General features: G+C 39.4%; 4 protein-coding genes across 4 annotated transcripts in view; all 4 read right to left on the bottom strand.

Moving 5' to 3' along the window:
• The window catches only part of LOC146458116 (uncharacterized), a 133,129-nt gene that overhangs the window by 23,607 nt on the left and 81,973 nt on the right, over positions 1-27,549 (bottom strand). The gene's annotated exons all lie outside the window — the stretch shown is intronic.
• On the bottom strand, positions 2,025-6,264 carry LOC146458127 (melanocortin receptor 4-like). The gene has a single exon (XM_085091253.1). It carries the CDS (start codon positions 5,846-5,848, stop codon positions 4,955-4,957), a length of 894 nt encoding a protein of 297 aa, XP_084947379.1. The 5' UTR covers positions 5,849-6,264; the 3' UTR covers positions 2,025-4,954.
• On the bottom strand, positions 19,565-21,460 carry LOC146458126 (adenosine receptor A2b-like). The gene has a single exon (XM_085091276.1). The coding sequence runs from the start codon at positions 20,792-20,794 to the stop codon at positions 19,901-19,903; it is 894 nt and encodes a 297-aa protein (XP_084947402.1). The 5' UTR covers positions 20,795-21,460; the 3' UTR covers positions 19,565-19,900.
• LOC146458125 (adenosine receptor A2b-like) lies at positions 24,744-25,804 on the bottom strand. Its single transcript, XM_085091356.1, has one exon. The coding sequence runs from the start codon at positions 25,789-25,791 to the stop codon at positions 24,898-24,900; it is 894 nt and encodes a 297-aa protein (XP_084947482.1). The 5' UTR covers positions 25,792-25,804; the 3' UTR covers positions 24,744-24,897.

Here is a 27,549-nt window from a genome sequence, read left to right as displayed (position 1 = left end):
GTGTCCACCCACAAAGCGGGATTACATCAAATTATGTGAACTCATAGTTAACTGGTTGACTACAAGCAAATTGTCTCTGCTATTTCGAAATATATTACTGTCTTAACTGGCTGAACTAATGCGAAGGTAGCCATCAATTTAGAAAAATCATCCTGATATTTCGTACAGCCATTTTTGTCGTGTAAAATTATATCGAGTATATGGACTATACTATGAATATGGACGTGTAATCTGCTGTAAGTGTGATAGCTTAACCGACCGGCAAGTTTTCGTGAGAAACAACAACTGTTAATAATTAATAGGCAAACATTGTCGTGTCTTTTCCTCGATCTCTTGTAATTTATATGATAATTTATATTGTTGCCCCTCCCGCGTTGTCAGGTGCAAAGCAACGCCGTGTATAGTGGAGCACGAAATTTTGAGTTTTTCTTAAATAATTGAGGTTTTGGTATTTTACCACGTTTTCCGTGTTTTTCGTAAGGTTGTAGACGAAAAAAGAAGATTTGAGATTCTGGCCGTGTCACTAGCTGAGTGAAATCAAAGAATTCTGGAGAATAAGCTCGCTTAATCTCAAAGGAATTCAGATACTAGAAATTTGCGTTACTGGTTTGAGCCCATGTTCTCGAACATCGGCTCTACAAGCTTGATTGCATGGGGGGCATATCACCCAGCGTGCGTGAACTTAAGTCCTTTCAAATGCTTGGTTTGGTATATATTATCAGAACTGATCGACATCAAACACAATTAAAACATCAAGTTCCCGTTAAGTGTGTTCTAGAAATGAACTATAAAATATATTCCACATATGAACTACCCTCGCCAACTATCAGCCGATAGAAACCTCTAGCTTGCAGTCTAATTGTTAACAAGAACACCCTTATATATCCAATCAGGTCATGAGTTTGGCTAATGGTCGGTCGGTTACTGGGTTGTGGTAATTTAATTTGGATGGTGTAGTGAACCAAGAACGTCTCCTGAGTCCCCACCAGGAGCATGGGTAAAACTGGAAGCAGCCTGCGAAAAACTTTGTAAAACATAGAAAATTCAAAGAGTTAGTAAACGTTCCTGAGCCTGGGAGGGGGGGGGGGGGGGGGGGGTTGGGTTGGGGGGCAGTATAGTGTTTCTGACGTTTCTCTTGTTAGGTCCGCAAAGTGCATCGATGATGCAACATCATGTGAGAACATGTCATTTTTATTTTCAGCCGCCATCTTGGATTTCTGCATACCTCCAAAACGGCAGAAAACCGTCTGAATTGGTTCCAAGACCAATAAAGACACAATTAAAATGGTATACAAATGTGAACGCTGCACTACAAGGGCTTTGTGTTCCCCCTTAAGCTAAGCCAGGCTTATAATGGCGTACAATATCATTACTTTTAACTCAGAATTATATTGTGTTGACTTTGTGCCTTGCATGTTCTTACTATGAAACCTTGCCGTAGATTTCCTTCACTCTGCTTGCCGAAAACCCTGGAAGCGCCTGGGTACGAAGCAGTAATTAAGTTATGACGCTTTCCTTTCTTTTCAAGAGATATTGTTTGATATACTTACGAGAAAGGATCTGCACTGAATGAACAATCAGTCAATAAAGGTTTTCTATAAGGCACTTTTGCACGCTAGCTAGCGTTTTATAAGGAGGCAATGCTGATTAAAGCCCCAAATCCAATATTGAACAACATTGAAAAACATCTACAATTATTTACAGTACTGGATACTGTAAGTTTTGCTGCAATATTTTTACAAGTTCTTTTACATGGTCTTTAAAATACCACTGTTGAAAGTCCCTCTGTAAATCACCTTTTACAGCATATTTACATGGTCACACCAAACTGTAAAATTCATGTAAATTTCGTTTTACAAACCCACAAGAAGAAAATTGAAATTTACAAAACATAGAAATTGTGATTTACAAGTTTTGTAAATTTTCAATATTTCCAGTAAATTTGAGTCAGCATTTTTTTATCATAATGGTCATCAGTTTCGATTTATTATTGTATTCAACATGAAATTCCGGAATAGGTTCATAATGGAGTTTCGAATGTGTCTCATCTTCCAGCAATAAATCAGAGGGTTCAAAAATGAATTCAGAAATATCAACATAGTACTGAAAATAAACAAATGCTTCGTTGCAAAACTTGATCCGGAAATGATTGAGATACCGAAACCTAAAATATGAGGCAAATAACAAAGCAAAAACACCAGATATATGTAAAATGTACCAATGGCGGATTTCTTCAAGCGGACAATGCTAGCTATTTCAGTACTTTGTGCTATTTGTTGATTCTGAAGAGGTTGAACTTGATTTGCGAGAGTTTTGACGATTGAGTATATCTTGTAATTAAAGAAAGCTGTGGTAGTAAAGCAGACGATACTGATTACGCCAAGAATTGTGGAAAAAATAGACAGTGGTATCCACAACAGAAGTAAAGAAAAAGACGCACTGAACATCCATATTGAGATCACCGCGGAAACAACACGCTTATGAGTCACAATTTCCTGGTATCTGAGATGAAGATGAATCTCGCGGTTTCTCCAACATAGACTTGCCACATTCGCAGGGTATACCTTGTAGACTACTCCGTATTGTTTATTTGGATCGACAGCGTCCTAATGAGATCTGTATGTTGTGTGAACTTGTGTCAGACTTAAAAAGACCGTAAGCAGCAGCGAACAGCCTCTCAGTGACACCTCTTTGATCATGATATGGCAGAACCGCGGTGGATTTTATTTCAGATGCAGGTTATTTCCTGGCTGTTTGTGTCTTGCTTTTAGTGATGTTCTTCACAAACAGACACAGATATCCGTTAGAAACCACGATTGACGATAAGTGCTTTTTTTTCAGTCTTCAGAGATGATTGGCTCGATTTCCGCCACTTCCTCGGGTCCGGCTAGGGGTGATCGTGCGCTCATTTCCCGAACAGCGGCTGGTAATCGAACCTACAGCGATGAGCGGTGGTTTAGCAACGAAAGGTTTCGTGATCGATCGTGTATTAAGCACTTCAACAATGTTTGAACAACAACGCGTTTTACTCGGATTGATGGTGATGTGGATCATACGCTTGGTATTGGTTAGTGTGCGTAGATTTTCTGTTCTGAAACACTGGTAGTGGAGCATCCACGGGAATCTCTTACTAATACATAACGTTACTACAGGGCTCCTATTGATAACAGATATATTTTTTGTATTCTGACTGGATTACCCTAGTTAAATATAGGTTTACTACTACAGAAAGGGCTGAATTTTGCTGTAACACCTACAAGCATCCCTGCTACGGAGATAGACCAGACAAGGTCGAGTCTGCTATAAGAACCCGAGGGGTACTCACCTATATAAGCTATATAGGTTTGTGTGGGGCCAAAGGGAATGGTTTTGGGGTCATTTTGGTCTGAAATAAGGTATAACTTTTAACCATTTTGGTCTGAAATAAGGTATAGATTTTAATCATTTTGGTCCGAAAGTCTGAAAATAGGTATTGATTCTAGAAACCAGGTTTGAAAATGGGTATAAATTTTACAGCCCAGGTTTGAAAATAGGACCAGAAAATTACACATTTTGATCTGGAATATGGTCAGGGTTTGAAGAACTGAGCCATACACCCCACCAAAAATTCCGAGGAGTTTACCCCGGGCTATAAGTCAGACCTTATGGTGCGTTGGCCTTGTGTATCTTACGTAGACCATAGATTCTAGGTAGTTGCTTGTGTTTAGGGCTGATCCATATTATACACAGACTCGTATAAGTACCCAACGTTCGGCGCAGACGAAAAGTTGGGTCTTCAATTTGTAAAGAGGTCGGTATGGACCTCTCTCAGTCAATGTTTCCTTATTATGGAGGGTCTTGCTGTCTAGTTCTACGCTAGTACGGCCTTTGTGATGTTAGTTTTAGACGGCTTGGTCTTTTGGAGGGTGCTATTAACATTTTTCTCAACTGTATCGGCCTTTTCTGTGTCAAATAACCAGTTTGGTCGAACCTTCCTCGTATAGTCCATTATAGGGAGTAATTCCCCTTCCCCGGGAACTATCGTGTTAGATTGACAGGCGTTTATTCAATTATATTTATCAAGGATAGCAAGGATACGTTTCAATGCTGCGCAATAAATATGATGAAGCAAAGCCTCACAGTGAACCTAGTTCTTGTTATGCCATTGCTATCGAAAATTTAAATAATAAGGCAATTACTACCTCGGTAACAGAGCAACAAAATAACGTTGAACACACAAAATTATTAAGGACCGCAATATCAGTGTCAAAGGGTTTGTTTCTTTTTATTAATGCATATGTCCCGATATTCCACGCCTTTTTCTGCTTTGTCCCGAAGAAGAAAGAAACTACAAGGTATCAACTTAGGAACAAAACCGCACATCGCCCAGAGATTAAGACTGATAGATTTAAAAATGCTTTTGTAAATAGGCTTATTTTTAGATATAATTTTTAAATCTTTCTATTGTCTACATACTGTATGTTTACTTCTAGCAATAAATGTAACTTATGTCTTTTTATCTTAGGAGGAATAAAGATTGATTGATTGATTGATGACGACCCAAGCTTTATTCAAATTAAATTTTACACCTGCACACTGTTCTGTTGATTATTTTAAACTCAAGGAACAATATTATGTTCATAAACGTGAAAACAAACTCCGATAAGGGAAGGAAGAGAAATTCCTTGTTTTCCTCATCCCACCCCTAAAAGAAAGACTATCTACAAAGTCTCGTAGACTTTTAAGTGATTCCTTGGGGTACCCGTGAAAATTCGTGGCACGAAAAAGAATTGAAACGTTGGCCATTTCAAGACTTGTGGCCTCACGGCGCAAGTAATTATAACTTGCTTTCTCCCATCAAGACATTTTGGCTAACATATGCTTTAAGAGCATCATAAGTCCGCGTAGCAACTATCAGCGTTAGACGAACCTTTTTACTGGGTAATTCAGTGTTACTAAATAACAAAAGCTTCCCTTAGTTGCCACTTGGAAACATTTTACGCAGCATGTTCATGAGGGTGTGTCGAATGTGTCTCATCTTCCAACAGTAAATCAGAGGATTGAGAGACGAATTGAGGAATACCATCGTGAAAGCGTAGCGAGATAAAATCCTCCTAGTGTTGTTCCTCCCGTGAATTGTGGTAGCAAAATAATGACAAAGCTGTGGTAAATAACAAACCAGAAATACGAGAAACACATAGAATGTACCAAGTGCGGATTTTCTGAGCCTCAGGGCATTTGATGTCTGTTTACTTTGGCCTGCTTGTTGTACTTGAGGAGTCTTAATTTGGTTGGCGTGGTGTTTTACAACTAAATAAAGCTTGAAGTAAAGCAATGCTGTGGTCACGAGACAGAGAATGTAGGTGACTGCATAAACAACGAACCTTTTCTTCTTTTTCAGACCCATCAACTCCATCAGTGAAAGAAATGCGCTAAAAATCCACGTCAAGATCACTACAGCAACAACACGTTTGCGAGTCACTAGTTCCTTGTATCTGAGATGGAGATGAACAGCTAAGAATCTGTCAATACTTAGAGCCGTGACACCAAAACACGAGGCGAAAGAAAGGAACTTCGCTAGGGTGAGGAACGCGATCGACGTGGACTTATCAACCGCACTGTTCGCAGTGTTTGATGTGGACTGTATCAGCAGACGCGCAATGTACAATGGCTGTACCACAAAACCAACCCCAAGATCAGAAACAGCCAGGCTCAGAAGTAATATTTTCAAAGGTGTTGGCATCGATGAAGTTTTTCTTACTGCGAGGATTGTAATAATGTTCAACATGATGGTGGTGTAACACAAGAAAGCGTTGAAGACGCAATTAGCGATATATGACGACCTCAGTGATTCTTGAGCTTCTACCATGGTGTAGACTCTGGTTGTTTCTCTCGTAAAGGTTCCTTATTTTCAGGGACTTTACGGACTCTAAGCGTACACAAGATCTCGAAAAGTACTAAACTCCAGAAAATACCACTTTTTTTTCTTTCTAAAACAAGAGTGAAGGACGCAGAAAAGTTGATCTCCGGCTACGCGTGATGATAGATATTCCTTAATCGTAGCGTTTTACCCCAGACAAAAATTGAAAACAGTTTGAGTAAATCGATATATGGTGGAAAACGTAAGCAGGAAGACAACAGACTGTAAAAAGCTCACTTTACGGCTTGTTTTATGTCTTGCAGCGACCGACTCCTAACTGGCAGGTGTCTGTGTAGTGAAAACTGTGCCTGGTTAACGACTGTCGAATATATTACAGTTTTCTTAAAATGAACGCCTTCAAACAAAACTTGAAACGTCATTCCCCTCTTAGGAAACAGCTTATTACTGTTTCTAATGCAAATAGAGTTGAATTATTTTCTGTTTGTTGCGCGAGTGAGCGTTAAATAAGTTGAAATAAATACTTGAGAACAATAATCCCTTTGAAACTGCGGATGTTAAAGTCTTGCAGCAGTGGACCATTAATGATGATAGCGCAAGATTAGCTATATGAAAAAGGCAAGGTACGCCGACTTGGCACCGTCATTAGTTTTTTCTCGGGTCATTATTTTAATTAAATGACATTTGCATATCAGTGTCTATTTTATTTATTTATTTTATTTAATTCAATATTTATCCAGGGGCATCCAATTTAGCAGAGCTAGTTTAAATGGAGCCCTGACACAGTACAAGACAAAACATTGAAACATAACAAGAAAACTAGACAAATAATTAAATGCAGCATGTACCGCAGACGTTATAGCTTAAGATGGCACTTAAGTTTAGTTTTAAACTCACTGAACGCCTCTACCTGTCTAATGGTTCTCGGGATGGTGTTGTAAGTTCGAGCGTCGTTTATTCTGAAGCTCCCCTGATACTTAGCGGTTTTTGCGAAGGGAGGGCGCAACAAATCACGGCTTCTGGTGTTATAAACTAAACTCTGAAAGTAAATACGAAGGCGCTATTCCGTGAAGACATTTATGGACTAAAAGGCATTTGAGATAATTTCTGCGCGCTTGTAGGTTGGGCCAACCAAGTGTTAATTTTAACTCCTCAGCCCCGACTGATCGACCTTCAAGAATGCATGCAGCACGTCTATTTAGCTTTTCTAGGTAATCTTTGCTCCCAGCCCAGACAGGCAAACAGTAATCAAATAATGGCAAAACTATAGTATTGTAGAGCATTAGGCAAGTTGGCTTGGGGAGAACCTTACGCGCTCGACGCAGAACACCTAATCTTGACGACATCTTGTTACCAATATATTCAATGTGATCCTTCCAGGATGGAGTGTTGTCTAGGAGGACCCCAAGGTATTTGAACTTATTAACCCTTTCTAAAGGCGTGTTACTGATTTCTATAACTAGATCGTCAGCCTCTGCGGTCCTCTGATGGGTGCCAACAAGCATAATCTTCGTTTTCCCAGGATTAAGTATAAAAAAATTAGCATGAAGCCAGCTTAGGACATAAGTTAGGCTACCAGTTAACTGAGCTTGAATTTCACTTACAGACTTGCTTGCAAAATAGATAAGTGTATCGTCAGCATATAGCTCAACACTACAACCTTGAACCGCCAAGGGTAGGTCATTTATGTAGATAATAAAGAGTAAAGGACGCTACCCTGGGAGACCCCAAAAGGTATAGGCTGAGGTTCAGACAAGAGCCCATTTACGCAAACACTTTGAGTGCGTGTAGTTAAATAGGACCTAAACCATTGGACAGCGGAGCGATTCATTCCTAGTAAAGCTAACTTATCTAGCATGATGTTATGATCTAAGGTGTCAAAGGCCTTACTTAGGTCTAAAAATATAAGGCCAGTTAATAGTCCTTTGTCAATGTTTTCAAGCAGAGTGTTTGTCACGTGTGTGAGGCATGTGGATGTTGAATGAAATGGACGGAAGCCAGATTGGAGAGGAGAAAGAAGCTTATGCTCCTGTAAATAGTTGTAGACCATACGGTGGACAGCCCGTTCAAGTATGTTGGAGAAGACGGGAAGTACTGAGATTGGCCGAAAGTTCGACGGCTCCGATTTCGATCCAGCTTTATGAACCGGCGTGATATTAGCATGTTTCCAATCAGCCGGTAGCGTTCCTTCATTGATTGTTCTGTTCATAAGTAGGGTTAGGGGTTTCGCCAGGGCTTCTGCCCCATCCTTTAGAAGTGGCACAGGAACATCAGGTAGACCAGATGATTTCTTGGAGTTCAGTGATTTCAGTTGTTTGTAAGCAAAATCCATTGTTACTTGTGACAAACTAAATTGTACACCTGTTAGTAGTTGAGGAGAGCAGCTGGTTGAGACCACTGGCACTGGAAGAGTCTGTCGTAGATTTGCTATTATGGATTTGAAGAAGAATGCAAAGTTGGCTGAGATTAGCTTTGGATCTGTGATGACTTCACCGTCAATTTCCAGAGATTGAGATTGTCTACGCTTATATAAGACTGGAGCTCGTCTATTGGAGTCTGCAGGATGAATTCGACTCCCTGAGTTTTATATCATAGGGATTTTTAATGGTGGTGATATAAAGGTAGCTATGAATAAGGCATATATTCTAGGAATAAAAAAATGTACTGAACAACAGAAAAGATGATGACTTCTTGCTTCTCTTTGTTCCCTAACCAACCCAGTTAAGAAATCGTAGCCCCAAAAGCCCCAAAGCCCCAAAAGTGCCATGTTTTCTGTAGCGGTCAACACCTGTCAACATGAATTGATTTAAAAAAAGAGTAGTTCCTGCTTTTTGTAGCTGATGCAGGTAAGGCTGTCTATAACGCTTGTCAGTTTTCGTAATAACGTACTCATCGAAAATAACGGGTGTCCGAAATTTTTAATGAAACAAGCTATCGCAAATACAGTACAACAAAGCGTTGTCGTGATAAAAGTCTCCAGAATCAGCAAACTTTCAGGCATTTAAATTTCCTTTTCTATTAATAAACTAACGAATCAACCAGCATCAATCCCAGGCTGTACGTTTTTTCATTACTGGTCGACGTAGAGGGCTTTATGTCCACTTGGACATATCTCGAGGGACCCTCCTGAGGATTCGCGTGGTGTCAAGAAGCACAGACTTTTGGATTGTTGCCATTTTTTGGAGCCAATCTGTTGGAGGTACTGTTCCAGTCTGCAAGTCACTGTTCCAAGTGTTCCAATTACTGTTGTATGAGGTGATCTTGACGGATTTCATCTTTTACAAGTTCTTGATGTTAGTGGCCAGATCAGCCACGATACTTTTGAACTTTTTCTCCTCTTTCTCCTCGAATCTGCTATCGCCCGAGCAAGCCACGCCGATGACAATTTGACACACTTTACTTCTCTTATCTATGACTACAATATCGGGCGATGATGTTCCTACCGACGGTCTGTCGAAATTTTAAGTTCCCCCAGAACTTCGAAATCATTTTTCTTTAATTTACTGCTTCCGAAACATGTTCGGACCATTGTTGTTGTAGTACTTTAAAGTGCTCATCGCACAAATATGTCACAACGTGGCATGGGGCGTTCGCTTTGGAATCGTGGCTCTCTTGATTTCATTTTCGACCACTTCACTATACTAACATCATTATCATTATGACCAGCATTAGTATTAACAGTAGAGTTAAGGTTAGTATCACAATTATTTTGAGGAGCGGATTGCAGTCTGCCAACTGAATTTTTTGGTGAAGACATACTAGCCGTTATAGATGATAGTAATAAATTGCTTACTGAAATTCATGGCTTAATACATAGGTGTATTTCGGAATGATTCTAATGTTCAGCAAATGTTTCATTATGTGGAACAACAAAGAGTTTTCATCAATTACGATGAAAGGAAATCAATTGGCTGTCCCCAAGTATACTACTTGTTCATAAAGGAAGAAAGTGTAAATGTAGCTAAAATATGCAATGTTCATCATCCCAAGTGCGTGGCAAAAACTATCTCTGCCCCTGACGTCGAGAATCGAACCAATAACCCGGATACACTAACCGCTGAGCTACTGGAGACTGGTGACGAGGTCTTTCACCAGGTTCATATGTAACTTCAACAAGCAGTTCCGCTATAAAAGGGCAAGCCCCTCCTTCCTTTCACACTTTGGGTGTGAAATTCAAATTATAACATAGCGCGCGTGCATCCTGATCTAATTCCTATTGGCGTCATCATGGTACATTTCTCAACATACGCACGGCCGTGCGTCCATCCGATGACGTGTGCAAGTCAGATGGGGGAAGCATGCGCGCGCTGTGTTATCAAAAAACTTTTACTGAGAGACAACAGCATAAAAAATGTATATTTATAAGAGCTTGAAGCTTAATGAAACATTAAGATTAAACCGATATGAGAAACCATTTTCGCTTTTTATTTTGTACAGAGAATTTTGTAATTAATCGGGAACACAACCTGTTTTCCAAGAATCATTTACTTTATTTTCACTATGTTATAAAAGAATTGGTTCATGCTTTTAGCTGCGCCTATATCGAGTTATGGATGCACTTGGGAAGTTTGGAGAGCACTCAAGAAGCTAGAGTTGCTCTCGGCTAGGCCTCGAGCAACTCTTACGCTTCTCTCGTGCTCTCCAAACTTCCCGCGTGCATCCATAACTCGATATACGCACGCTAAGCATGAATCAATTCTTAAGTATTTTTTTTCTGACTGTTCCATGCTCTATAAGAAGGAATTTAGCACGTTTTAGTTTTTTGGCTCACCCGGATGGATAGCACTCGCCAAGAGAAGAAAGTTCATGCCGTGTACTTATTGGTCTTTTATATCAATCCGGCAGTCGCCTAAAAGGCCACACTTAGTGAGCTGTAGATTGTTACACAGGTCTATTTTATATGTAGCTGAGTCAACAAATTGTGGAATAGTCTACCTGTAAAAATTTTGGAATTCAAACCCTGATCAGTGCCACAAGCTTGCTGTGGATAAATGTTTTAAGCTCGCTGTACTTGTGTTGTAACGGCGATTTACATAATGGGGTATTTTAAAAAATGCGCACGCCTTTTTAGATATATATACTTTTATTATGTAGTATGGTATAGTTGACCGTATTGTGTTGTTATATTCAGCTTTAGAGATTTTCCTCGATCTGCTAGTTTCTTTGAATATTTAAACAAAGCTCTTAAGCAGTATTTACATAGCATCCAATTTGCATGATCAATTATCGGGCGATGATCGCTCGATGCATCGAGAAGCACTATATTGTTTAACTAGTGTCGGTAAGAAACTAAAATTTTTAGAGATTAAAAACTATTTTTAAATTTAGTGTTTAAGATGTGTTTCTAGCACCCTGTTCAAAAGGGCTTTTCATTCAGTACATAAATCTAGCGGAAAATGGGCTCTTGAACTTTAATAACCTGTATTCACAATGGCTGGAAGAAAATTAGTGGAAGCCCATGACAATCGTTGAATATATTTTCTTCAAAGAGGAGTAATAGGCCAGATCCCAAGAACGAGCATTAAGAAATAAATGTTCAGCCAGTCAACAACCGGGAAGTCAAATTAAATTGTCACAAACCGATGGCCACCTGCAAACCCCCTTTTGGTATTGGCCGTTTTGTATAACAGAAAGTGTTTTGTTAATAGCACGTCTAACTGTAAAGAGGCTTAGCTTTTTGTTTTCGCTCAGCATGTATGAGTACAATTGACCAAAGTGCACACGTAAAATACTGAAGACAGAAGAAAGTTTAATGTCAAATGGCGTTTCCTGAAGGAAAGAAAAGTGATCAAAATCGGCTCATCTGTCAATTTTGTCTTTTTTAAATCCACTCGGGCCATTCCCAGAAATAAATCGTTTTCTTTTGCGCTCTCTCTCTCGTAAAAGTGGGCCTGTTGGCTAGAAAAACAAAAGTAAAAGAACAACAACAACAACAACAAAAAGGTCGATCAAAGAAACATAAATTACTCGAAACAAGGCTTGATTAAATTTTGCTTGATCACCAGTTTGCGTTAGAGAAAGTGACTCTTTAATAACACTTCCAATTGCAGACGGGCTTAACTCTTTGTTTCACTTGCTTAGCATATATTAGTAAAATTTCCTAAAGTACATGTATGTTGTAACTCAGCCTGAGATGATTAACTTTAAGATTGGTCCATCTGCTTCGCTCTTTTCTTCTTCCTCTTGATCTTCTTCTTCTTTTTTTAGTATTTGTTGTCATTCGCAACCAATGAATCGAAAATATAAGATGGTACACACCAAGCCGAGACAAGACGAATTGCTTCATGATAATCAAAGTCATTCGCGGAGACCCAGAGGCGAGGACGACCAAATACTGACCAGTAGGTTCAAATGTTGTACACTTGGTCTCTACGTTATTTTTCGAAATATGTCTAGCGGCTTTTATTTTATTGAGGAGACCAAGGATTTCATAAACTGATTATTTTTTTCTTGAACACAGTTTGACGTGAAATGTTCCGCTCGTACGGCAAGGCGTGTACAAACAGTTAAAATAATAAACATAAATGAAATTCTCTTTTCTTTTTTTTACAAGTTCTCCCTGTTCTATTTAACGGAATGATGTATCCATATCCCGTTATTGTATTTAATTATTTTGCTGTTCAGATAGCCTCTACATGTAATCCTTTAACGCCAGTTTTCCAGCGTACGGAAATGTTTCCGCGAAAGTTTCGCATATTCAAATTTTATTTACCCTGCGAGCAATGGTTTCTCCACCGGACGCTACGCTATTTTGCATTGCATGCTCGAAAAACAAAAACGTTTTATTGCTTAACCGAGTCCACTGTCACTCTAAGACCTGCTAAGTTTAATTACAAAACAATATGTTTCGCAGTGTGTCTATCACTGACTGTCGAACCTGTTTCATCTTCCAGCAGTAAATCAGGGGATTGAGGGATGAATTCAGAAACACCAGGGTAAGCATGTAGACTGACGAACCTTTTATGGTGGTACCTGAGCCATGTATTGTTATGGCAACATAACCGCAAATATTTGGCAAGTAGCAAAGCATGAACAGCAGATAAACGTGAAATGTACTAAGGGCTGATTTTCGGAGATTAGCATAATTTGAAGCCATTTCTCTGTTCTCTCCTATTTCTTGTACTTGAAGGACTTGGATTTGGTTTGTGTGATGACGAACAGCCAAATAAATTTTGTAATTGAAAAACGTTGTAGCTGCAAGACAGGTAACCTCGATAACTGCAAAAATGACATAGGTGACGATCAGTGGGATCCACAGCATGATAAGCGAAAAAAATGCACTGAAGATCCAAATTGAGATTGTAGCAATAACAACTCTATTGAGAGTCACAAGGTCCTGGTATCTGAGATGAATATGAATAGCCAAGAACCTGTCTGCACTTATCAATGTGACACTAAAGAAGGACGCAAAGGAAAACAAAGTTGCGATGATGGTAAAAGCGGTGTAAGTAGTGCAAGTAGGATTGGTTTGCAGCAGCCACAACACTAATACTCCGATTGTAATTGGCTGAACCAATAATCCAACACCAAGATCGGAAGCAGCCATACTAAGTAGCAGTGTTTTAAGAGACTTTTCCATGGGTGAAACCTTTCTCAAAGCGTAAATTGTAATGCTATTCAGTATGATGGCGGTGCACGACGAAAAGGCATTGATCACAAAACAAGCAATGTACGTCGAGTGGAGCTTTTCAGCTTCAGACCTTGAAGGTTGGTACTGCAACAGAAATTTACAGGCAGAATTCTCCATTAACTCAGACTCAGTTTTAGCGAACAGCAGATAGTTTCGGCGACACGAAAGTAAGTATGTAGAAAGAGAGCGTTTAGGACAAAAGACCCTCCAATAACACGGTCAGGGTTTTTTCAGTTCCTTGGCGCCATCTCAACAGCTGTTTCAGAAGTAGGTTTGAGCAGTCAAGTACAACGAAGTTGTAAGGCTGTAAGAAAGTGGTCACATGAGTCCAACTGTCCACTTTTCCACACACTTTAGCTTTGTTCCAAAGATGGATTTGCAAAAGATGTTCTCAAGAAGAGACTGACTGCACAAAACGTCTCAGCTTTTGTTTACTGATTTGATCTCTGCGCTCCCGATTTTCTTAAGACAGATGTTTTAGCCGTTTCATAAAATTTTACCACACTTTGAATAAATTACTTCGTTCTCAAGTTAAGTGATAGGTCAGGCTATAGACAATTATCAAGTGTGTCCACCCACAAAGCGGGACAACATCATATTATGTGAACTCAGAGATAAATGGTTGACTACTTGCAACCCTCTGCCATTTCCAAATACACTCGATTGCAAAAACGTTGACACCTAAAAGTATAAGCCGTGAACGATGAGACTAAATGTCTTTATGGGTATAACTGTACTAATTTTTTTGCATAATATTCTATTCTCGTGCGTGGGCTGATGACAAAAATTAGTCGCACGTGGTAATTGATGAAAACTGTCAAAGGAAGCTGGCCAACAAGGGCCAATTTGAGTGACATACAATTCGCTATTTGCCTAAGTTCAAAACAGGCAATGAACTTAAGCAATATTTGGTAGCAAGTTATTCGGAAGAAATAAGTCAGCACTGTATTTTTTATTGCAAATAATGAGAATGGTAATTATTGATTTTGGAAATGAGGTTATTGTTTAAACACTACCCACAAATCCGTTGGGTCTCATCGGTTTGGCCGTGTCACTGAGTGAAATCAAAGAATTCTGGAGTGTAAACGCGCTTAATCTCAAAGGAATTCAGATACTGGAAATTTGCGTTACTGGTTTGAGCCCATGTTCTAGAACATCGACTCTACAAGCTTGATTGCATGGGAGGCATATCACCCAGCGTGCGTGAACTTAAGTCCTTTCAAATGTTTGGTTTGGTATGTATTAGTAAAACTGATCAACTTCAAACATCAAGTTCCCGTTAAGTGTGTTCTAGAAATGAACTATAAAATATATTCCACGTATGCCAACTATCAGCCAATAGAAACCTCGAGCTTGCCGTCTAATTGTTAACAAGAGCAACCTTATATATCCAATCAGATCATGAGTTTGGCTAATCCTTTGGTTACTTGGTTGTGGTAATTTAATATGGATGGAGTAGTAAATCAAGACGTTTCCTGAGTCTCCATAAGGTGCATGGGCTAAACTGGAAGCAGCCTGCGAAAAACTTGGTAAAACATAGAAAATTCAAAGAATTAGTAAAAAGTTTCGTTCCTGAGCCTGGGAAGGGGTAGGGTTGGGTGGGGGGGGGGGGGGGGGAGGCGCAGTACAGTATTTCTGATGTCACTCTTTTACTCTTTTTAGGTCCGCAAAGTGCATCGATGATGCTACATCACGTGAGAACATGACATTTGTTCTTCACAGCCGCCATCTTGGATTTCTGGATACCTCCAAAACCGCAGAAAATCGTCCGAATTGGTTCCAAAACCAATAAAAACGCATTAAATATGGTATACAAATGTGAAAGCTACAAGTTACAAGGCGTTTGTGTTTCCCCCTTAAGCTAAGCCAGGATGATAATGGCGTACAATATCATTACTTTTAACTCAGAATTATCTTGTTTTGACTTGGTGCCTTGTGCTTACTGTGAAACCTTGCCGTAGATTTCCCGGCCGTCCGCTCCGCTTGCCGAAAACCCTAAAAGCGCCTGGTTACGAAGCAGTAATTAAGTTATGACGCTTTCCTTTATTCACAACAGATATTGTTTGATACACTTTTGATAAAGAACGAGAAAGGATCAACACTGAATGAAAAATCAGTCAATAAAGGTTTTCGGTAAGGCACTTTTGCGCGATAGCTAGCGTTTGATAAGGAGGCAATGCTGATAAAAAAAAAAAAAAAATCCAACATTGAACAACATTGAAAACCTTTTACAAGTTATTTAAGCTGGACTTGATCATTTCATTTTTGATTCTATCTGAATATGGAGATTTATTGTTTTTTAGCTTTTCTGCCGCTGTACGTATTTCAAGTTCAGATATAAGGTAGTCCAAGGAGTTGGAATGAGTCGCATTTTCTAGTCTATGAAACGCACTGCGAGTCGCTTCTTGGTGTGAATTAAGGGGTTGATTAAACGTTAGAGTGTAGCGATTCGAGGTGTGTCATCCAACTTTCTTCCGATATCGGGGGGTTATTTCGTTCCTGAACAGAGTCGTCCATCGATTTTAAACAATTCCAAAAGCTTCAGCTGTTCAAGTTATCTACTGTTTTTTCAAGTTCCGAAATCTTAGCATGATAGTATTCTTTCCTCTTCTCTTTCAGCAGGCTTTTGTACTGGTTTAAGACCGTGTGATATTTTTCCCTAAGTATGATATTGAGGGCGTCTCTAAGCTTTAGATTAACAAGTTTACGTAACTCGTGTCGTTTAAGACGACAATCTTTATCAAACCATTTTTTTGTTAGCAGGCAATCTAACATGTCGTTTCTTAATGACCTTAATGTTTAAACAGCGTTTTACAGTTTTTTTCTACTGCATCGAGGGAGGTGTTGATATTTCTGTGTGTCCCACTGTCAAAAAGAAAATCGCGCACCATTCTCTGTATATCTCTTGATTGTAGCGCGGCTCTAAATTTTTGTGGTGAATTACTTTCCCAGATAAATTGTTTGGGTAAACGAGTTAGTGTATCGTTGGTATTTGTTGTGGCTAAGTGATTATCATTTGTACCAATATTAACTGGCATGCCATTATTGGACTGTGATCAGGGCCCCGTTTCTCGAAAGTCCCGTAACGTACCGGGCCCGGTAAGTATATTTTTAAATGTTTTTTTCGCCGATTACACTGTGATTACAGACATGGTACTTGACCAATGTGTTTATAGAATTAAAAGATTTTGAAATTTGGTATTCAAAGCTAACAAAAACTTGACTTCTGTTAAGTAACATTTTTCACCCAAGACACTTGTCGGGCCCGGTATGTTACCGGGTCTTTCGAGAAACGGGCCCCTGATCTGGAACTTGATCCGGAAATGATTGAGATACCGAAACCTAAAATATGAGGCAAATAACAAAGCAAAAACACGAAATATATGTAGAATGTACCAATGGCGGATTTCTTCAAGCGGACAATTCAAGTGGACAATTTGTTGATCCTGAAGAGGTTGAACTTGATTAGCGAAACTTTTGACGGTTCAGTATATCTTGAAATTAAAGAAAGCTGTGGCAGTAAAACAGACGATACTGATTACGCCAAGAATTGTGGAAGAAATAGACAGTGGTATCCACAACAGAAGTAAAGAAAAAGACACACTAAACACCCATATTGCGATCACCGTGGAAACAACGCGCTTGTCAGTCGCAACTTCCTGGTATCTGAGATGAAGATGAATCTCGCGGTCTCTCCAACATAGACTTGCCACATTCGCAGGGTATATCTTGTAGACTGCTCCGTCTTGTTTATCTGGATCGACAGCGTCCTTGGGTCGCACCTAATGGGATCTATATGTTGTGTGAACTTGTGTCAGACTTGAAAAGTCCGTAAACAGCAGCGAACAGCCTCTCAGTGACACCTCTTTGATCATGATAAGGCAGAACCGCGGTGGATTTTATTTCAGATAGAGGTTATTTCCTGGCTGTTTGTCTCTTGCGTTTAGTGATGTTCTTCACAAACAGACATGGATATCTGTTTTTCAGTCCTCGGAGATGATTGGCTCGATTTCAACCACTTCCTCGGGTGTGGCTGGGGTTGATCGTGCGCTCATTTCCCGAACAGCTTACGGAGATGAGAGGTAGTTTAGCAACGAAAGTTTTCAGGATCAATCGTATAAGCACTTGAACAATGTTTGAACAACAACGCGTTTTACTCGGATTGATTGTGATGTGGATCATACGCTTGGCATTGGTCAGTGTGCGTGGGTTTTCTGTACTGAAACACTGATAGTGGAGCATCCACGGGAATCTCTTACTAATACATAACGTTATTACAGGGCTCCTATTGATAACAGATATACTTTTTGTATTCTGACTGGATTACCCTAGTTAAATAAAGGTTTACTACTACAGAAAGGGCTGAATTTTGCTGTAACACTTACAAGCATCCCTGCTACTGGAGATAGATCAGGCTTGGTCGAGTCTGCTATAAGAACCAGAAGGGTACTCACCTATATAAGCTACTAGGTATGTGTGGGGCCAAAGGGAATGGTTTGGGGTCATTTTGGTCTGAAATAAGGTATAGAGTTTAATCATTTTGGTCCGAAAGTCTGAAAATAGGTATTGAATCTAAAAACCAGGTTTGAAAATGGGTATAAATTTTACAGCCCAGGTTTGAAAAAAGTACCAGAAAATTACATATTTTGATCTGGAATAGGGTCAGGGTTTGAAGAACCGAGCTACACTTTCTGTGTCAAGTACCCAGTTTGGTCGAACCTTCCTCGTATAGTCCATTATAGGGGGTAATTCCCCTTTCCCGGGAACTATCGAGTTAGATTGAAAGGGGTTTATTCAATTATATTTATCAAGGATAGCAAGGATACGTTTCAATGCTGCGTAATAAATATGATGAAGCAAAGCTTCACAGTGAACCTAGTTCTTGTTATGCCATTGCTATCGAAAATTTAAATAATAAGGCAATTACTACCTCGGTAACAGAGCAACAAAATAAAGTTGAACACACAAAACTATTAAGGACCGCAATATCAGTGTCAAAAGGTTTGTTTCTTTTTTTTAATGCATATGTCCCGATATTCCAGGCCTTTCTCTACTTTGGCCTAAGAAGAAAGAAACTAGGTATCAACTTAGAAACAAAACCGCACATCGCCCGGAGATTAAGACTGATAAATTTAAAAAATGCTTTTATTAATAGGTTTATTTTTAGAAATAATTTTTAAATCTGTCTTTTATCTACATACTAATAGCCTCCCACGCTGACGTTCGTTCCCCACGAACGTCTGCTGAAACGAACAGCCACTTCCGTTCGTCGGCAAATTGCCTTTGTCTAAAGTGTATGTTTACTTTTAACAATAAATGTAACTTAAGATATGTCTTTTTATCTTAGTAGGAATAAAGATTGATTGATTGATGACGACCCAAGCTTTATTCAAATTAAATTTTACACCTGCACATTTTACTCTTGTTAGTTTTTTGACACTATGCCTAGATCCCGAGAAACTTGCAAATTGAACTTTGTTTAAATTAGTGTATACGTAAAATGATTTCCATATATTTAGAAAATAAATGTCTAAAAATGTCTAAAAAAGACTGATGGTAATTGCTTGAAAAATATTCCAAGAACAAATCGAAAGCTTGTAACGCTTTAACTTTATTTTTACATCCTGAAAGCTAATTTTGTTTTCTAAACTCCAAATGATAGAATCAGGAAACAATTTAACGTAAAATTCCGAAAGTAACGACGCCCAGAAAGTAACGTAAAACATGTGGCCTCTAGTAAAGCCCAAAAGTATCGACCACCCCAAAGTATCATAGCGTTTATTACTCCCCGAAACTTAAAAGACCTCCGAAACTAAAGACCGTCCGAAAGTAGTGAGGCTGCTAATTCCGAAAGTAACGAGGGTCGGTTACTACTTTTGAAGTCCTTGCTCCTTGGGGAGTGATGCCTCTCTAGTTCTCTGCTGTCTGTTCTGTAGCCTCTCACGCAGACGTTTTTAGGGGACTCGTATTACCTCCTTTAAGGGGAGGAGGTAATACGAGTCCCCTAAAAAAAACTGCGTGGGAGGCTATCTGTTTTGTTGATTATTTTATAATCAACGAACAATATTATGTTCATATCTAAACGTGAAAACAAACTCCGATAAGAAAAGGAAGAGAAATTCCTTGTTTTCCTCATCCCACCCCTAATAGAAAGACTATCTACAGAGTATCGTAGACTTTTGGGTGATTCCTTGAGGTACCCGTGGAAATTCGTGGCACGAAAAAGAATTGGAACGTTGGCCATTTCAAGGCTTGTAGCCTCAAGGCACAAGTAATTATAACTTGCTTTTTCCCATCGAGACATTTTGGCTAATATATGCTTTAAGAGCATTAGAAGTCCGCGGAGCAACTATCAGCGTTAGACGAACCTTTTTACTGAGTTGTTCAGTGTTACTAAATAACAAAAGCTTTCCTTAGTTGCCACTTGGCAACATTTTACGCAGCATGTTCATGAGGGTGTGTCGAATGTGTCTCATCTTCCAACAGTAAATCAGGGGATTGAGAGATGAATTGAGAAATACCATCGTGAAAGCGTAGCGAGATAAAATCCTCCCAGTGTTGTTCGTCCCGTGAATTGTGGTAGCAAAATAATGACAAAGCTGTGGTAAATAACAAACCAGAAATACGAGAAACACATAGAATGTACCAAGTGCGGATTTTCTGAGCTTCAGGGCGTTTGATGTCTGTTCACTTTGGCCTGCTTGTTGTAGTTGAAGAGCCTGAATTTCGTTGGTGTGGTGTTTTACAACTAAATAAAGCTTGAGGTAAAGCAATGCTGTGGTCACGAGACAGAGAATGTTGGTGACTGTATAAACAACGAACCTTTCCTTCTTTCTCGGACCCATCAACTTCATTAGTGAAAGAAATGCGCTAAATATCCACGTCAAGATCACTACAGCAACAACACGTTTGCGAGTCACTAGTTCCTTGTATCTGAGATGGAGATGAACAGCTAAGAATCTGTCAATACTTAGAGCCGTGACACCAAAACACGAGGCGAAAGAAAGGAACTTTGCCAGGGTGAGGAACGCAAGCGACGTGGACTTATCAACCGCACTGTTCGCAGTGTTTAATGTCGACTGTATCAGCAGACGTGTAATGTACAATGGCTGTACCACCAAACCAACCCCAAGATCAGAAACAGCCAGGCTCAGAAGTATTATTTTCAAAGGTTTTGGCATCGATGAAGTTTTTCTTACTGCGTGGATTGTTATAATGTTCAACATGATGGTGGTGTAACACAAGAAAGCGTTGAAGACGCAATTAGCGATATATGACGACCACAGTGATTCTTGAGCTTCTACCATGGTGTAGACTCTGGTTGTTTCTCTTGTAAAGGTTCCTTATTATCAGGGACTTTACGGACTCTAAGCGTACACAAGATCTCGAAAGGTACGAAACTCCAGCCAATACCACTTTGTTATTTTTCTTTCTGAAACAATAGTGAAGGACGCAGAAAAGTTGATCTCCGGCTACGCGTGATGATGGATATTTCTTAATCGTAGCGTTTTACCCCAGACAAAAAGTGAACAGCGTTTGAGTAAATCGATTGATGGTGGAAAACGTAAGCAGGAAGACAACAGGCTGTAGAAAGCTCACCTTACGGCGAGTTTTATGTCTTGCAGCGACCGACTCCTAACTGGCAGGTGTCTGTGTAGTGAAAACTGTGCCTGGTTAACGACTGTCGAATAAATTATATTTTTCTTAAAATGAACGCCTTCAAACAAAACATGAAAGGTCATTCCGCTCTTAGGAAACAGCTTATTACTGCTTCTAATGCAAATGGAGTTGAATTATTTTCTGTTAGTTGCGCGAGTGGGCGTTAAATAAGTTGTAATAAATACATGAGAACAATAATCCCTTTGAAACTGCGGATCCTAAAGCCTTGCGGCAGTGGACCATTAATGATGATAGCGGAAGATGAGCTATATGAAAAAGGCAAGGTACGCCGACTTAGCACCGTCATTATTTTTTTCTAGGGTCATTTTTTAATGAAATGACATTTGCAGATTAGTGTCTACTCTAATATAAGACTGGAGCTCGTCTGTTGGAGTCTGCAGGATGAATTCGACTCCGTGAGTTTTATATCATAGGGATTTTTAATGGTGGTGATATAAAGGTAGTTATGAATAAGGCATATATTCTAGGAATAAAGAAATGTACTGAACAACAGAAAAGATGATGACTTACTATTTCTCCTTGTTCCCTAACCAACCCAGTTAAGAAATCGTAGCGCCAAAAGTTAAGTGCCATGTTGTCTGTAGCGGTCAACACCTGTCGACATGGATTGCTTTAAAAAACGGGAAAAAAGAGTAGTTCCTTGATGTTAGTGGCCAGATCAGCCACGATACTTTTAAACTTTTTCTCCTCTTTCTCTTCGACTCTGCTATCGCCCGGGCAAGCCACGCCGATGACAATTTGATACACTTTACTTTTCTTATCTATGACTACTATTATTATTATTATTTCTACAATATCGGGCAATAATGTTGTGATCGACGGTCTGTCGGAATTTTAAGTTCCCCCAGAACTTTGAAATCTTTTTTCTTTACTGCTTCCGAAGCATGTTCGGACCATTTGTTGCTGCAGCACTTAATTAAGTGCTCATTGCACCCATATGTCACATGTGGCATGGGGCTTTCGCTTTGGAATCGTGACTCCCTTGTTTTCGTTTTCGGCTACCTCACTACTAACATCATTATCATTATGACCAGCATTAGTATTAACAGTAGAGTTAAGGTTAGTATCACTATTATTTTGAGGAGCGGATTGGAGTCTGCCAACTGAATTTATTGGTGAAGACATACAAGACGTTATAGATTAATTTGACGATAATAATACATTGCTTACTGAAATTCGTGGCTTAATACATAGGTGTATTTCGGAATGATTCTAATCTTCAACAAATGTTTCATTATGTGGAACAACAAAGAGTTTTCATCAATTACGATGAAAGGTAATCAATTGGCTGTCCCCAAGTATACTACTTTTTAATAAAGGAAGAAAGATACAAGAAAGATAAAATTAAACATAATGAAAACAAGTTCAGTAAATGCATATGGAATAAGACAATTATACAAGATAGGCACTGAATGTGCCTAATGCGAGATTTAATTTCCTAACGTGTTCCTTATTCTGCCCTAAGGGTTTAAATATATTGAACATCCACATGTCCTCAAGGCAGAATAAGGGACATTAAAAAGCGCCGTTAAGGTAATATGAATGTCATTGAGACATATACCGCCCTTTAGTGCCTATCTTGACTTCATGTCCTACCAGTTGTTATTCCATTTCATTTATTTATAGCTTCTAGGCTATACATAACTAAGACTACGAATAGACAGGGATAGTGACTGACAGGCAATCGCGCGCGATATAACTTATCTAATACAACTGTACCTGTGAAGGTAAAGGTTACCTGGCGAAGTGCGATGCTGCTTGCCGGGAAAGACTGATCGAAAGTCATGAAGGGTGTTATTCATTGTGGTTTGAAATGATAGCTCATTTTGTCACATAGGTCTGTTTGATCGTTGGCCAGTTTCGGAATTTCAATCTTGTTGACAACCTTTTTTCCCCTGTACGCGTGCACCACGATGTGTCGCGGTCAATAAACTTAATCGGCCTTGTCCCATATCCGTTAAAAACCACAACTGATGATAAGTACTTTTTTTTTCAGTCCTCAGAGATGATTGGCTCGATTTCCGCCACTTCCTCGGGTCCGGCTGGGGGTGATCGTGCGCTCATTTCCCGAACAGCGCCTGGTAATCAAGCCTACAGAGATGAGCGGTGGTTTAGCAACAAAAGTTTTCGGGATGGATCGTATAAGCACTTGAACAATGCTTGAACAACAACGCGTTTTACTCGGATTGATAGTAATGTGGATCATAAGCTTGGCATTGGTCAGTGTGCGTGGGATTTCTGTACTGAAACACTGGTAGTGGAGCATCCACGGGAATCTCTTGCTAATACTTAACGTTATTACAGGGATCCTATTGATAACAGATATACTTTTTGTATTTTGACTGGATTACCCTAGTTAAATAAAGGTTTACTACTACAGAAAGAATTTTGCTGTAACACCTACAAGCATCCCTGCTACGGAGATAGACCAGATTAGGTCGAGTCTGCTATAAGAACCCGAGGAGTACTCACCTATATAACCTATATAGGTATGTGTGGGGCCAAAGGGAATGGTTTGGGGTCATTTTGGTCTGAAATAGGGTATAGATTTTAACCATTTTGGTCCGAAAGTCTGAAAATAGGTATTGATTCTAGAAACCAGGTTTGAAAATGGGTATAGATTTTACAGCCCAGGTTTGAAAAAAGTACCAGAAAATTACATATTTTGATCTGGAATAGGGTCAGGGTTTGAAGAACCGAGCTACACTTTCTGTGTCAAGTACCCAGTTTGGTCGAACCTTCCTCGTATAGTCCATTATAGGGAGTAATTCCCCTTCCCCGGGAACTATCGTGTTAGATCGAAGGCGTTTATCCAATTATATTTATCAAGGATAGCAAGGATAGGTTTCAATGCTGCGCAATAAATATGACGAAGCAAAGCTTCACAGTGAACCTAGTTCTTGTTATGCCATTGCTATCGAAAATTCAAATAATAGGCAATTACTACTTCGGTAACAGAGCAACAAAATAAGGTTGAGCACACAAAACTATTAAGGACCGCAATATCAGTGTCAAAGGGTTTGTTTCTTTTTATTAATGCATATGTCCCGATATTCCAGGCCTTTTTCTGCTTTGGCTCGAAGAAGAAAGAAACTACAAGGTATCAACTTAGAAACAAAACCGCACATCGCCCTGAGATTAAGACTCATAGATTTAAAAATGCTTTTGTAAATAGGCTTATTTTTAGATATAATTTTTAAATCTTTCTATTATCTAAATACTGTATGTTTACTTCTAGCAATAAATGTAACTTAAGATATGTCTTTTTATCTTAGGAGGAATAAAGATTGATTGATTGATTGATGACGACCCAAGCTTTAGCCGATTCAAATTAAATTTTACACCTGCACACTGTTCTGTTGATTATTTTAAAATCAAGGAACAATATTATGTTCATAAACGTGAAAACAAACTCCGATAAGCAGAGGATCAGAAATTCCTTGTTTTCCTCATCCCACCCGTAATAGAGAGACTATCTACAAAGTCTCGTAGACTTTTAGGTGATACCTTGGGGTACCCGTGGAAATTCGTGGCACGAAAAAAAATTAAAACGTTGGCCATTTCAAGACTCGTGGCCTCACGGCACAAGTAATTATAACTTGCTTTTTCCCATCGAGACATTTTGGCTAATATATGCTTTAAGAGCAGCAGAAGTCCGCAGAGCAACTATCAGCGTTAGACGAACCTTTTTACTGAGTTGTTCAGTGTTACTAAATAACAAAAGCTTCCCTTAGTTGCCACTTGGCAACATTTTACGCAGCATGTTCATAAGGGCGTGTCGAATGTGTCTCATCTTCCAACAGTAAATCAGAGGATTGAGAGATGAATTGAGGAATACCATCGTAAAAGCGTAGCGAGGTAAAATCCTCCCAGTGTTGTTCGTCCCGTGAATTGTGGTAGCAAAATAATGACAAAGCTGTGGTAAATAACAAACCAGAAATACGAGAAACACATAGAATGTACCAAGTGCGGATTTTCTGAGCCTCAGGGCATTTGATGTCTGTTCACTTTGGCCTGCTTGTTGTACTTGAGGAGTCTTAATTTGGTTGGCGTGGTGTTTTACAACTAAATAAAGCTTGAAGTAAAGCAATGCTGTAGTCACGAGACAGAGAATGTTGGTGACTGTATAAACAACGAACCTTTCCTTCTTTTTCAGACCCATCAACTTCATCAGTGAAAGAAATGCGCTAAATATCCACGTCAAAATCACTACAGCAACAACACGTTTGCGAGTCACTAGTTCCTTGTATCTGAGATGGAGATGGACAGCTAAGAATCTGTCAATACTTAGAGCCGTGACACCAAAACACGAGGCGAAAGAAAGGAACTTCGCCAGGGTGAGGAACGCAATCGACGTGGACTTATCTACCGCACTTTTCGCAGTGTTTGATGTGGACTGTATCAGCAGACGTGTAATGTATAATGGCTGTACCACAAAACCAACCCCAAGATCAGAAACAGCCAGGCTCAGAAGTAATATTTTCAAAGGTGTTGGCATCGATGAAGTTTTTCTTACTGTGTGGATTGTTATAATGTTCAACATGATGGTGGTGTAACACAAGAAAGCGTTGAAGACGCAATTAGCGATATATGACGACCACAGTGATTCTTGAGCTTCTACCATGGTGTAGACTCTGGTTGTTTCTCTTGTAAAGGTTCCTTATTATCAGGGACTTTACGGGATCTAAGCGTACACAAGATCTCGAAAAGTACTAGACTTCAGAAACTACCACTTTTTTTTCTTTCTAAAACAAAATTGAAGGACGCAGAGAAGTTGATCTCCGGCTACGCGTGATGATGGATATTCCTTAATCGTAGCGTTTTACCCCAGACAAAAATTGAACACAGTTTGAGTAAATCGATATATGGTGGAAAACGTAAGCAGGAAGACAACAGACTGTAAAAAGCTAACTTCACGGCTAGATTCATGTCTTGCAGCGACCGACTCCTAACTGGCAGGTGTCTGTGTAGTGAAAACTGTGCCTGGTTAACGACTGTCGAATAAATTACATTCTTCTTAAAATGAACTTTTTCAAACAAAACTTGAAACGTCAGTCCGCTCTTAGGAAACAGCTTATTACTGCTTCTAATGCAAATAGAGTTGAATTATTTTCTGTTTGTTGCGCGAGTGGGCGTTAAATAAGTTGAAATAAATACATGGGAACAATAATACCCTTGAAACTGGGTTCCTAAAGTCTTGCGGCAGTGGACCATTAATGATGATAGCGCAAGATTAGCTATATGAAAAAGGCAAGGTACGCCGACTTGGCACCGTCATTATTTTTTTCTGGGGTCATTATTTTAATTAAATGACATTTGCATATCAGTGTATATTGTATTTATTTATTTTATTTAATTCAATATTTATCCAGGGGCATCCAATTTAGCAGAGCTAGTTTAAATGGAGCCCTGACACAGTACAAGACAAAACATTGAAACATAACTAAAAAACTAGACAAATAATTAAATACAGCATGTACCGCAGGCGTTATTGCTTAAAAGTTTAGTTTTAAACTCACTGAACGCCTCTACCTGTCTAATGGTTCTCGGGATGGTGTTGTAAGTTCGAGCGCCGTTTATTCTGAAGCTCCCCTGGTACTTAGCAGTTTTTGCGAAGGGAGGGCGCAACAAATCACGGCTTCTGGTGTTATAGCCATGGTAAAGATGTGCGTGCCTAAACTCTGAAAGTAAATACGAAGGCGCTATTCCGTGAAGACATTTATGGACTAAAAGGCATTTGAGATAATTTCTGCGCGCTTGTAGGTTGGGTCAACCAAGTGTTGATTTTAACTCCTCAGCCCCGATTGATCGACCTTCAAGAATGCATGCAGCACGTCTATTTAGCTTATCTAGGTAATCTTTGCTCCCAGCCCCACAACTGTCCCAGACAGAAGAACAGTAATCAAATAATGGCAAAACTATAGTATTGTAGAGCATTAGGCAAGTTGGCTTGGGGAGAACCTTGCGTGCTCGACGCAGAACACCTAATCTTGACGAGATCTTGTTACCAATACATTCAATGTGGTCCTTCCAGGATAGAGTGTTGTCTAGGAGGAACCCAAGGTATTTGAACTTATTAACCCTTCCTAAACGCGTGTTACTGATTTCTATAACTTGATCGTCAGCCTCTGCGGTCCTCTGATGGGTGCCATCAAGAATAATCTTCGTTTTCTCAAGATTAAGTATTAAAAAATTAGCATGAAGCCAGCTTAGGACATCAGTTAGGCCACCAGTTAACTCTACATTCCTAGTAAAGCTAACTTATCTAGCATGATGTTATGATCTCTGAAGGTGTCAAAGGCCTTACTTAGGTCTAAAAATATAAGGCCAGTTAATAGTCCTTTGTCAATGTTTTCAAGCAGAGTGTTTGTCACGTGTGTGA

This window comes from Pavona decussata, unplaced genomic scaffold, assembly GCF_977016875.1.
Source record: "Pavona decussata unplaced genomic scaffold, jaPavDecu1.1 SCAFFOLD_234, whole genome shotgun sequence".
In the NCBI taxonomy this organism is placed as follows: domain Eukaryota; kingdom Metazoa; phylum Cnidaria; class Anthozoa; order Scleractinia; family Agariciidae; genus Pavona; species Pavona decussata.
Note: the sequence above shows the minus strand (reverse complement) of the source record. Positions and strands in the feature narration are given on the sequence as shown.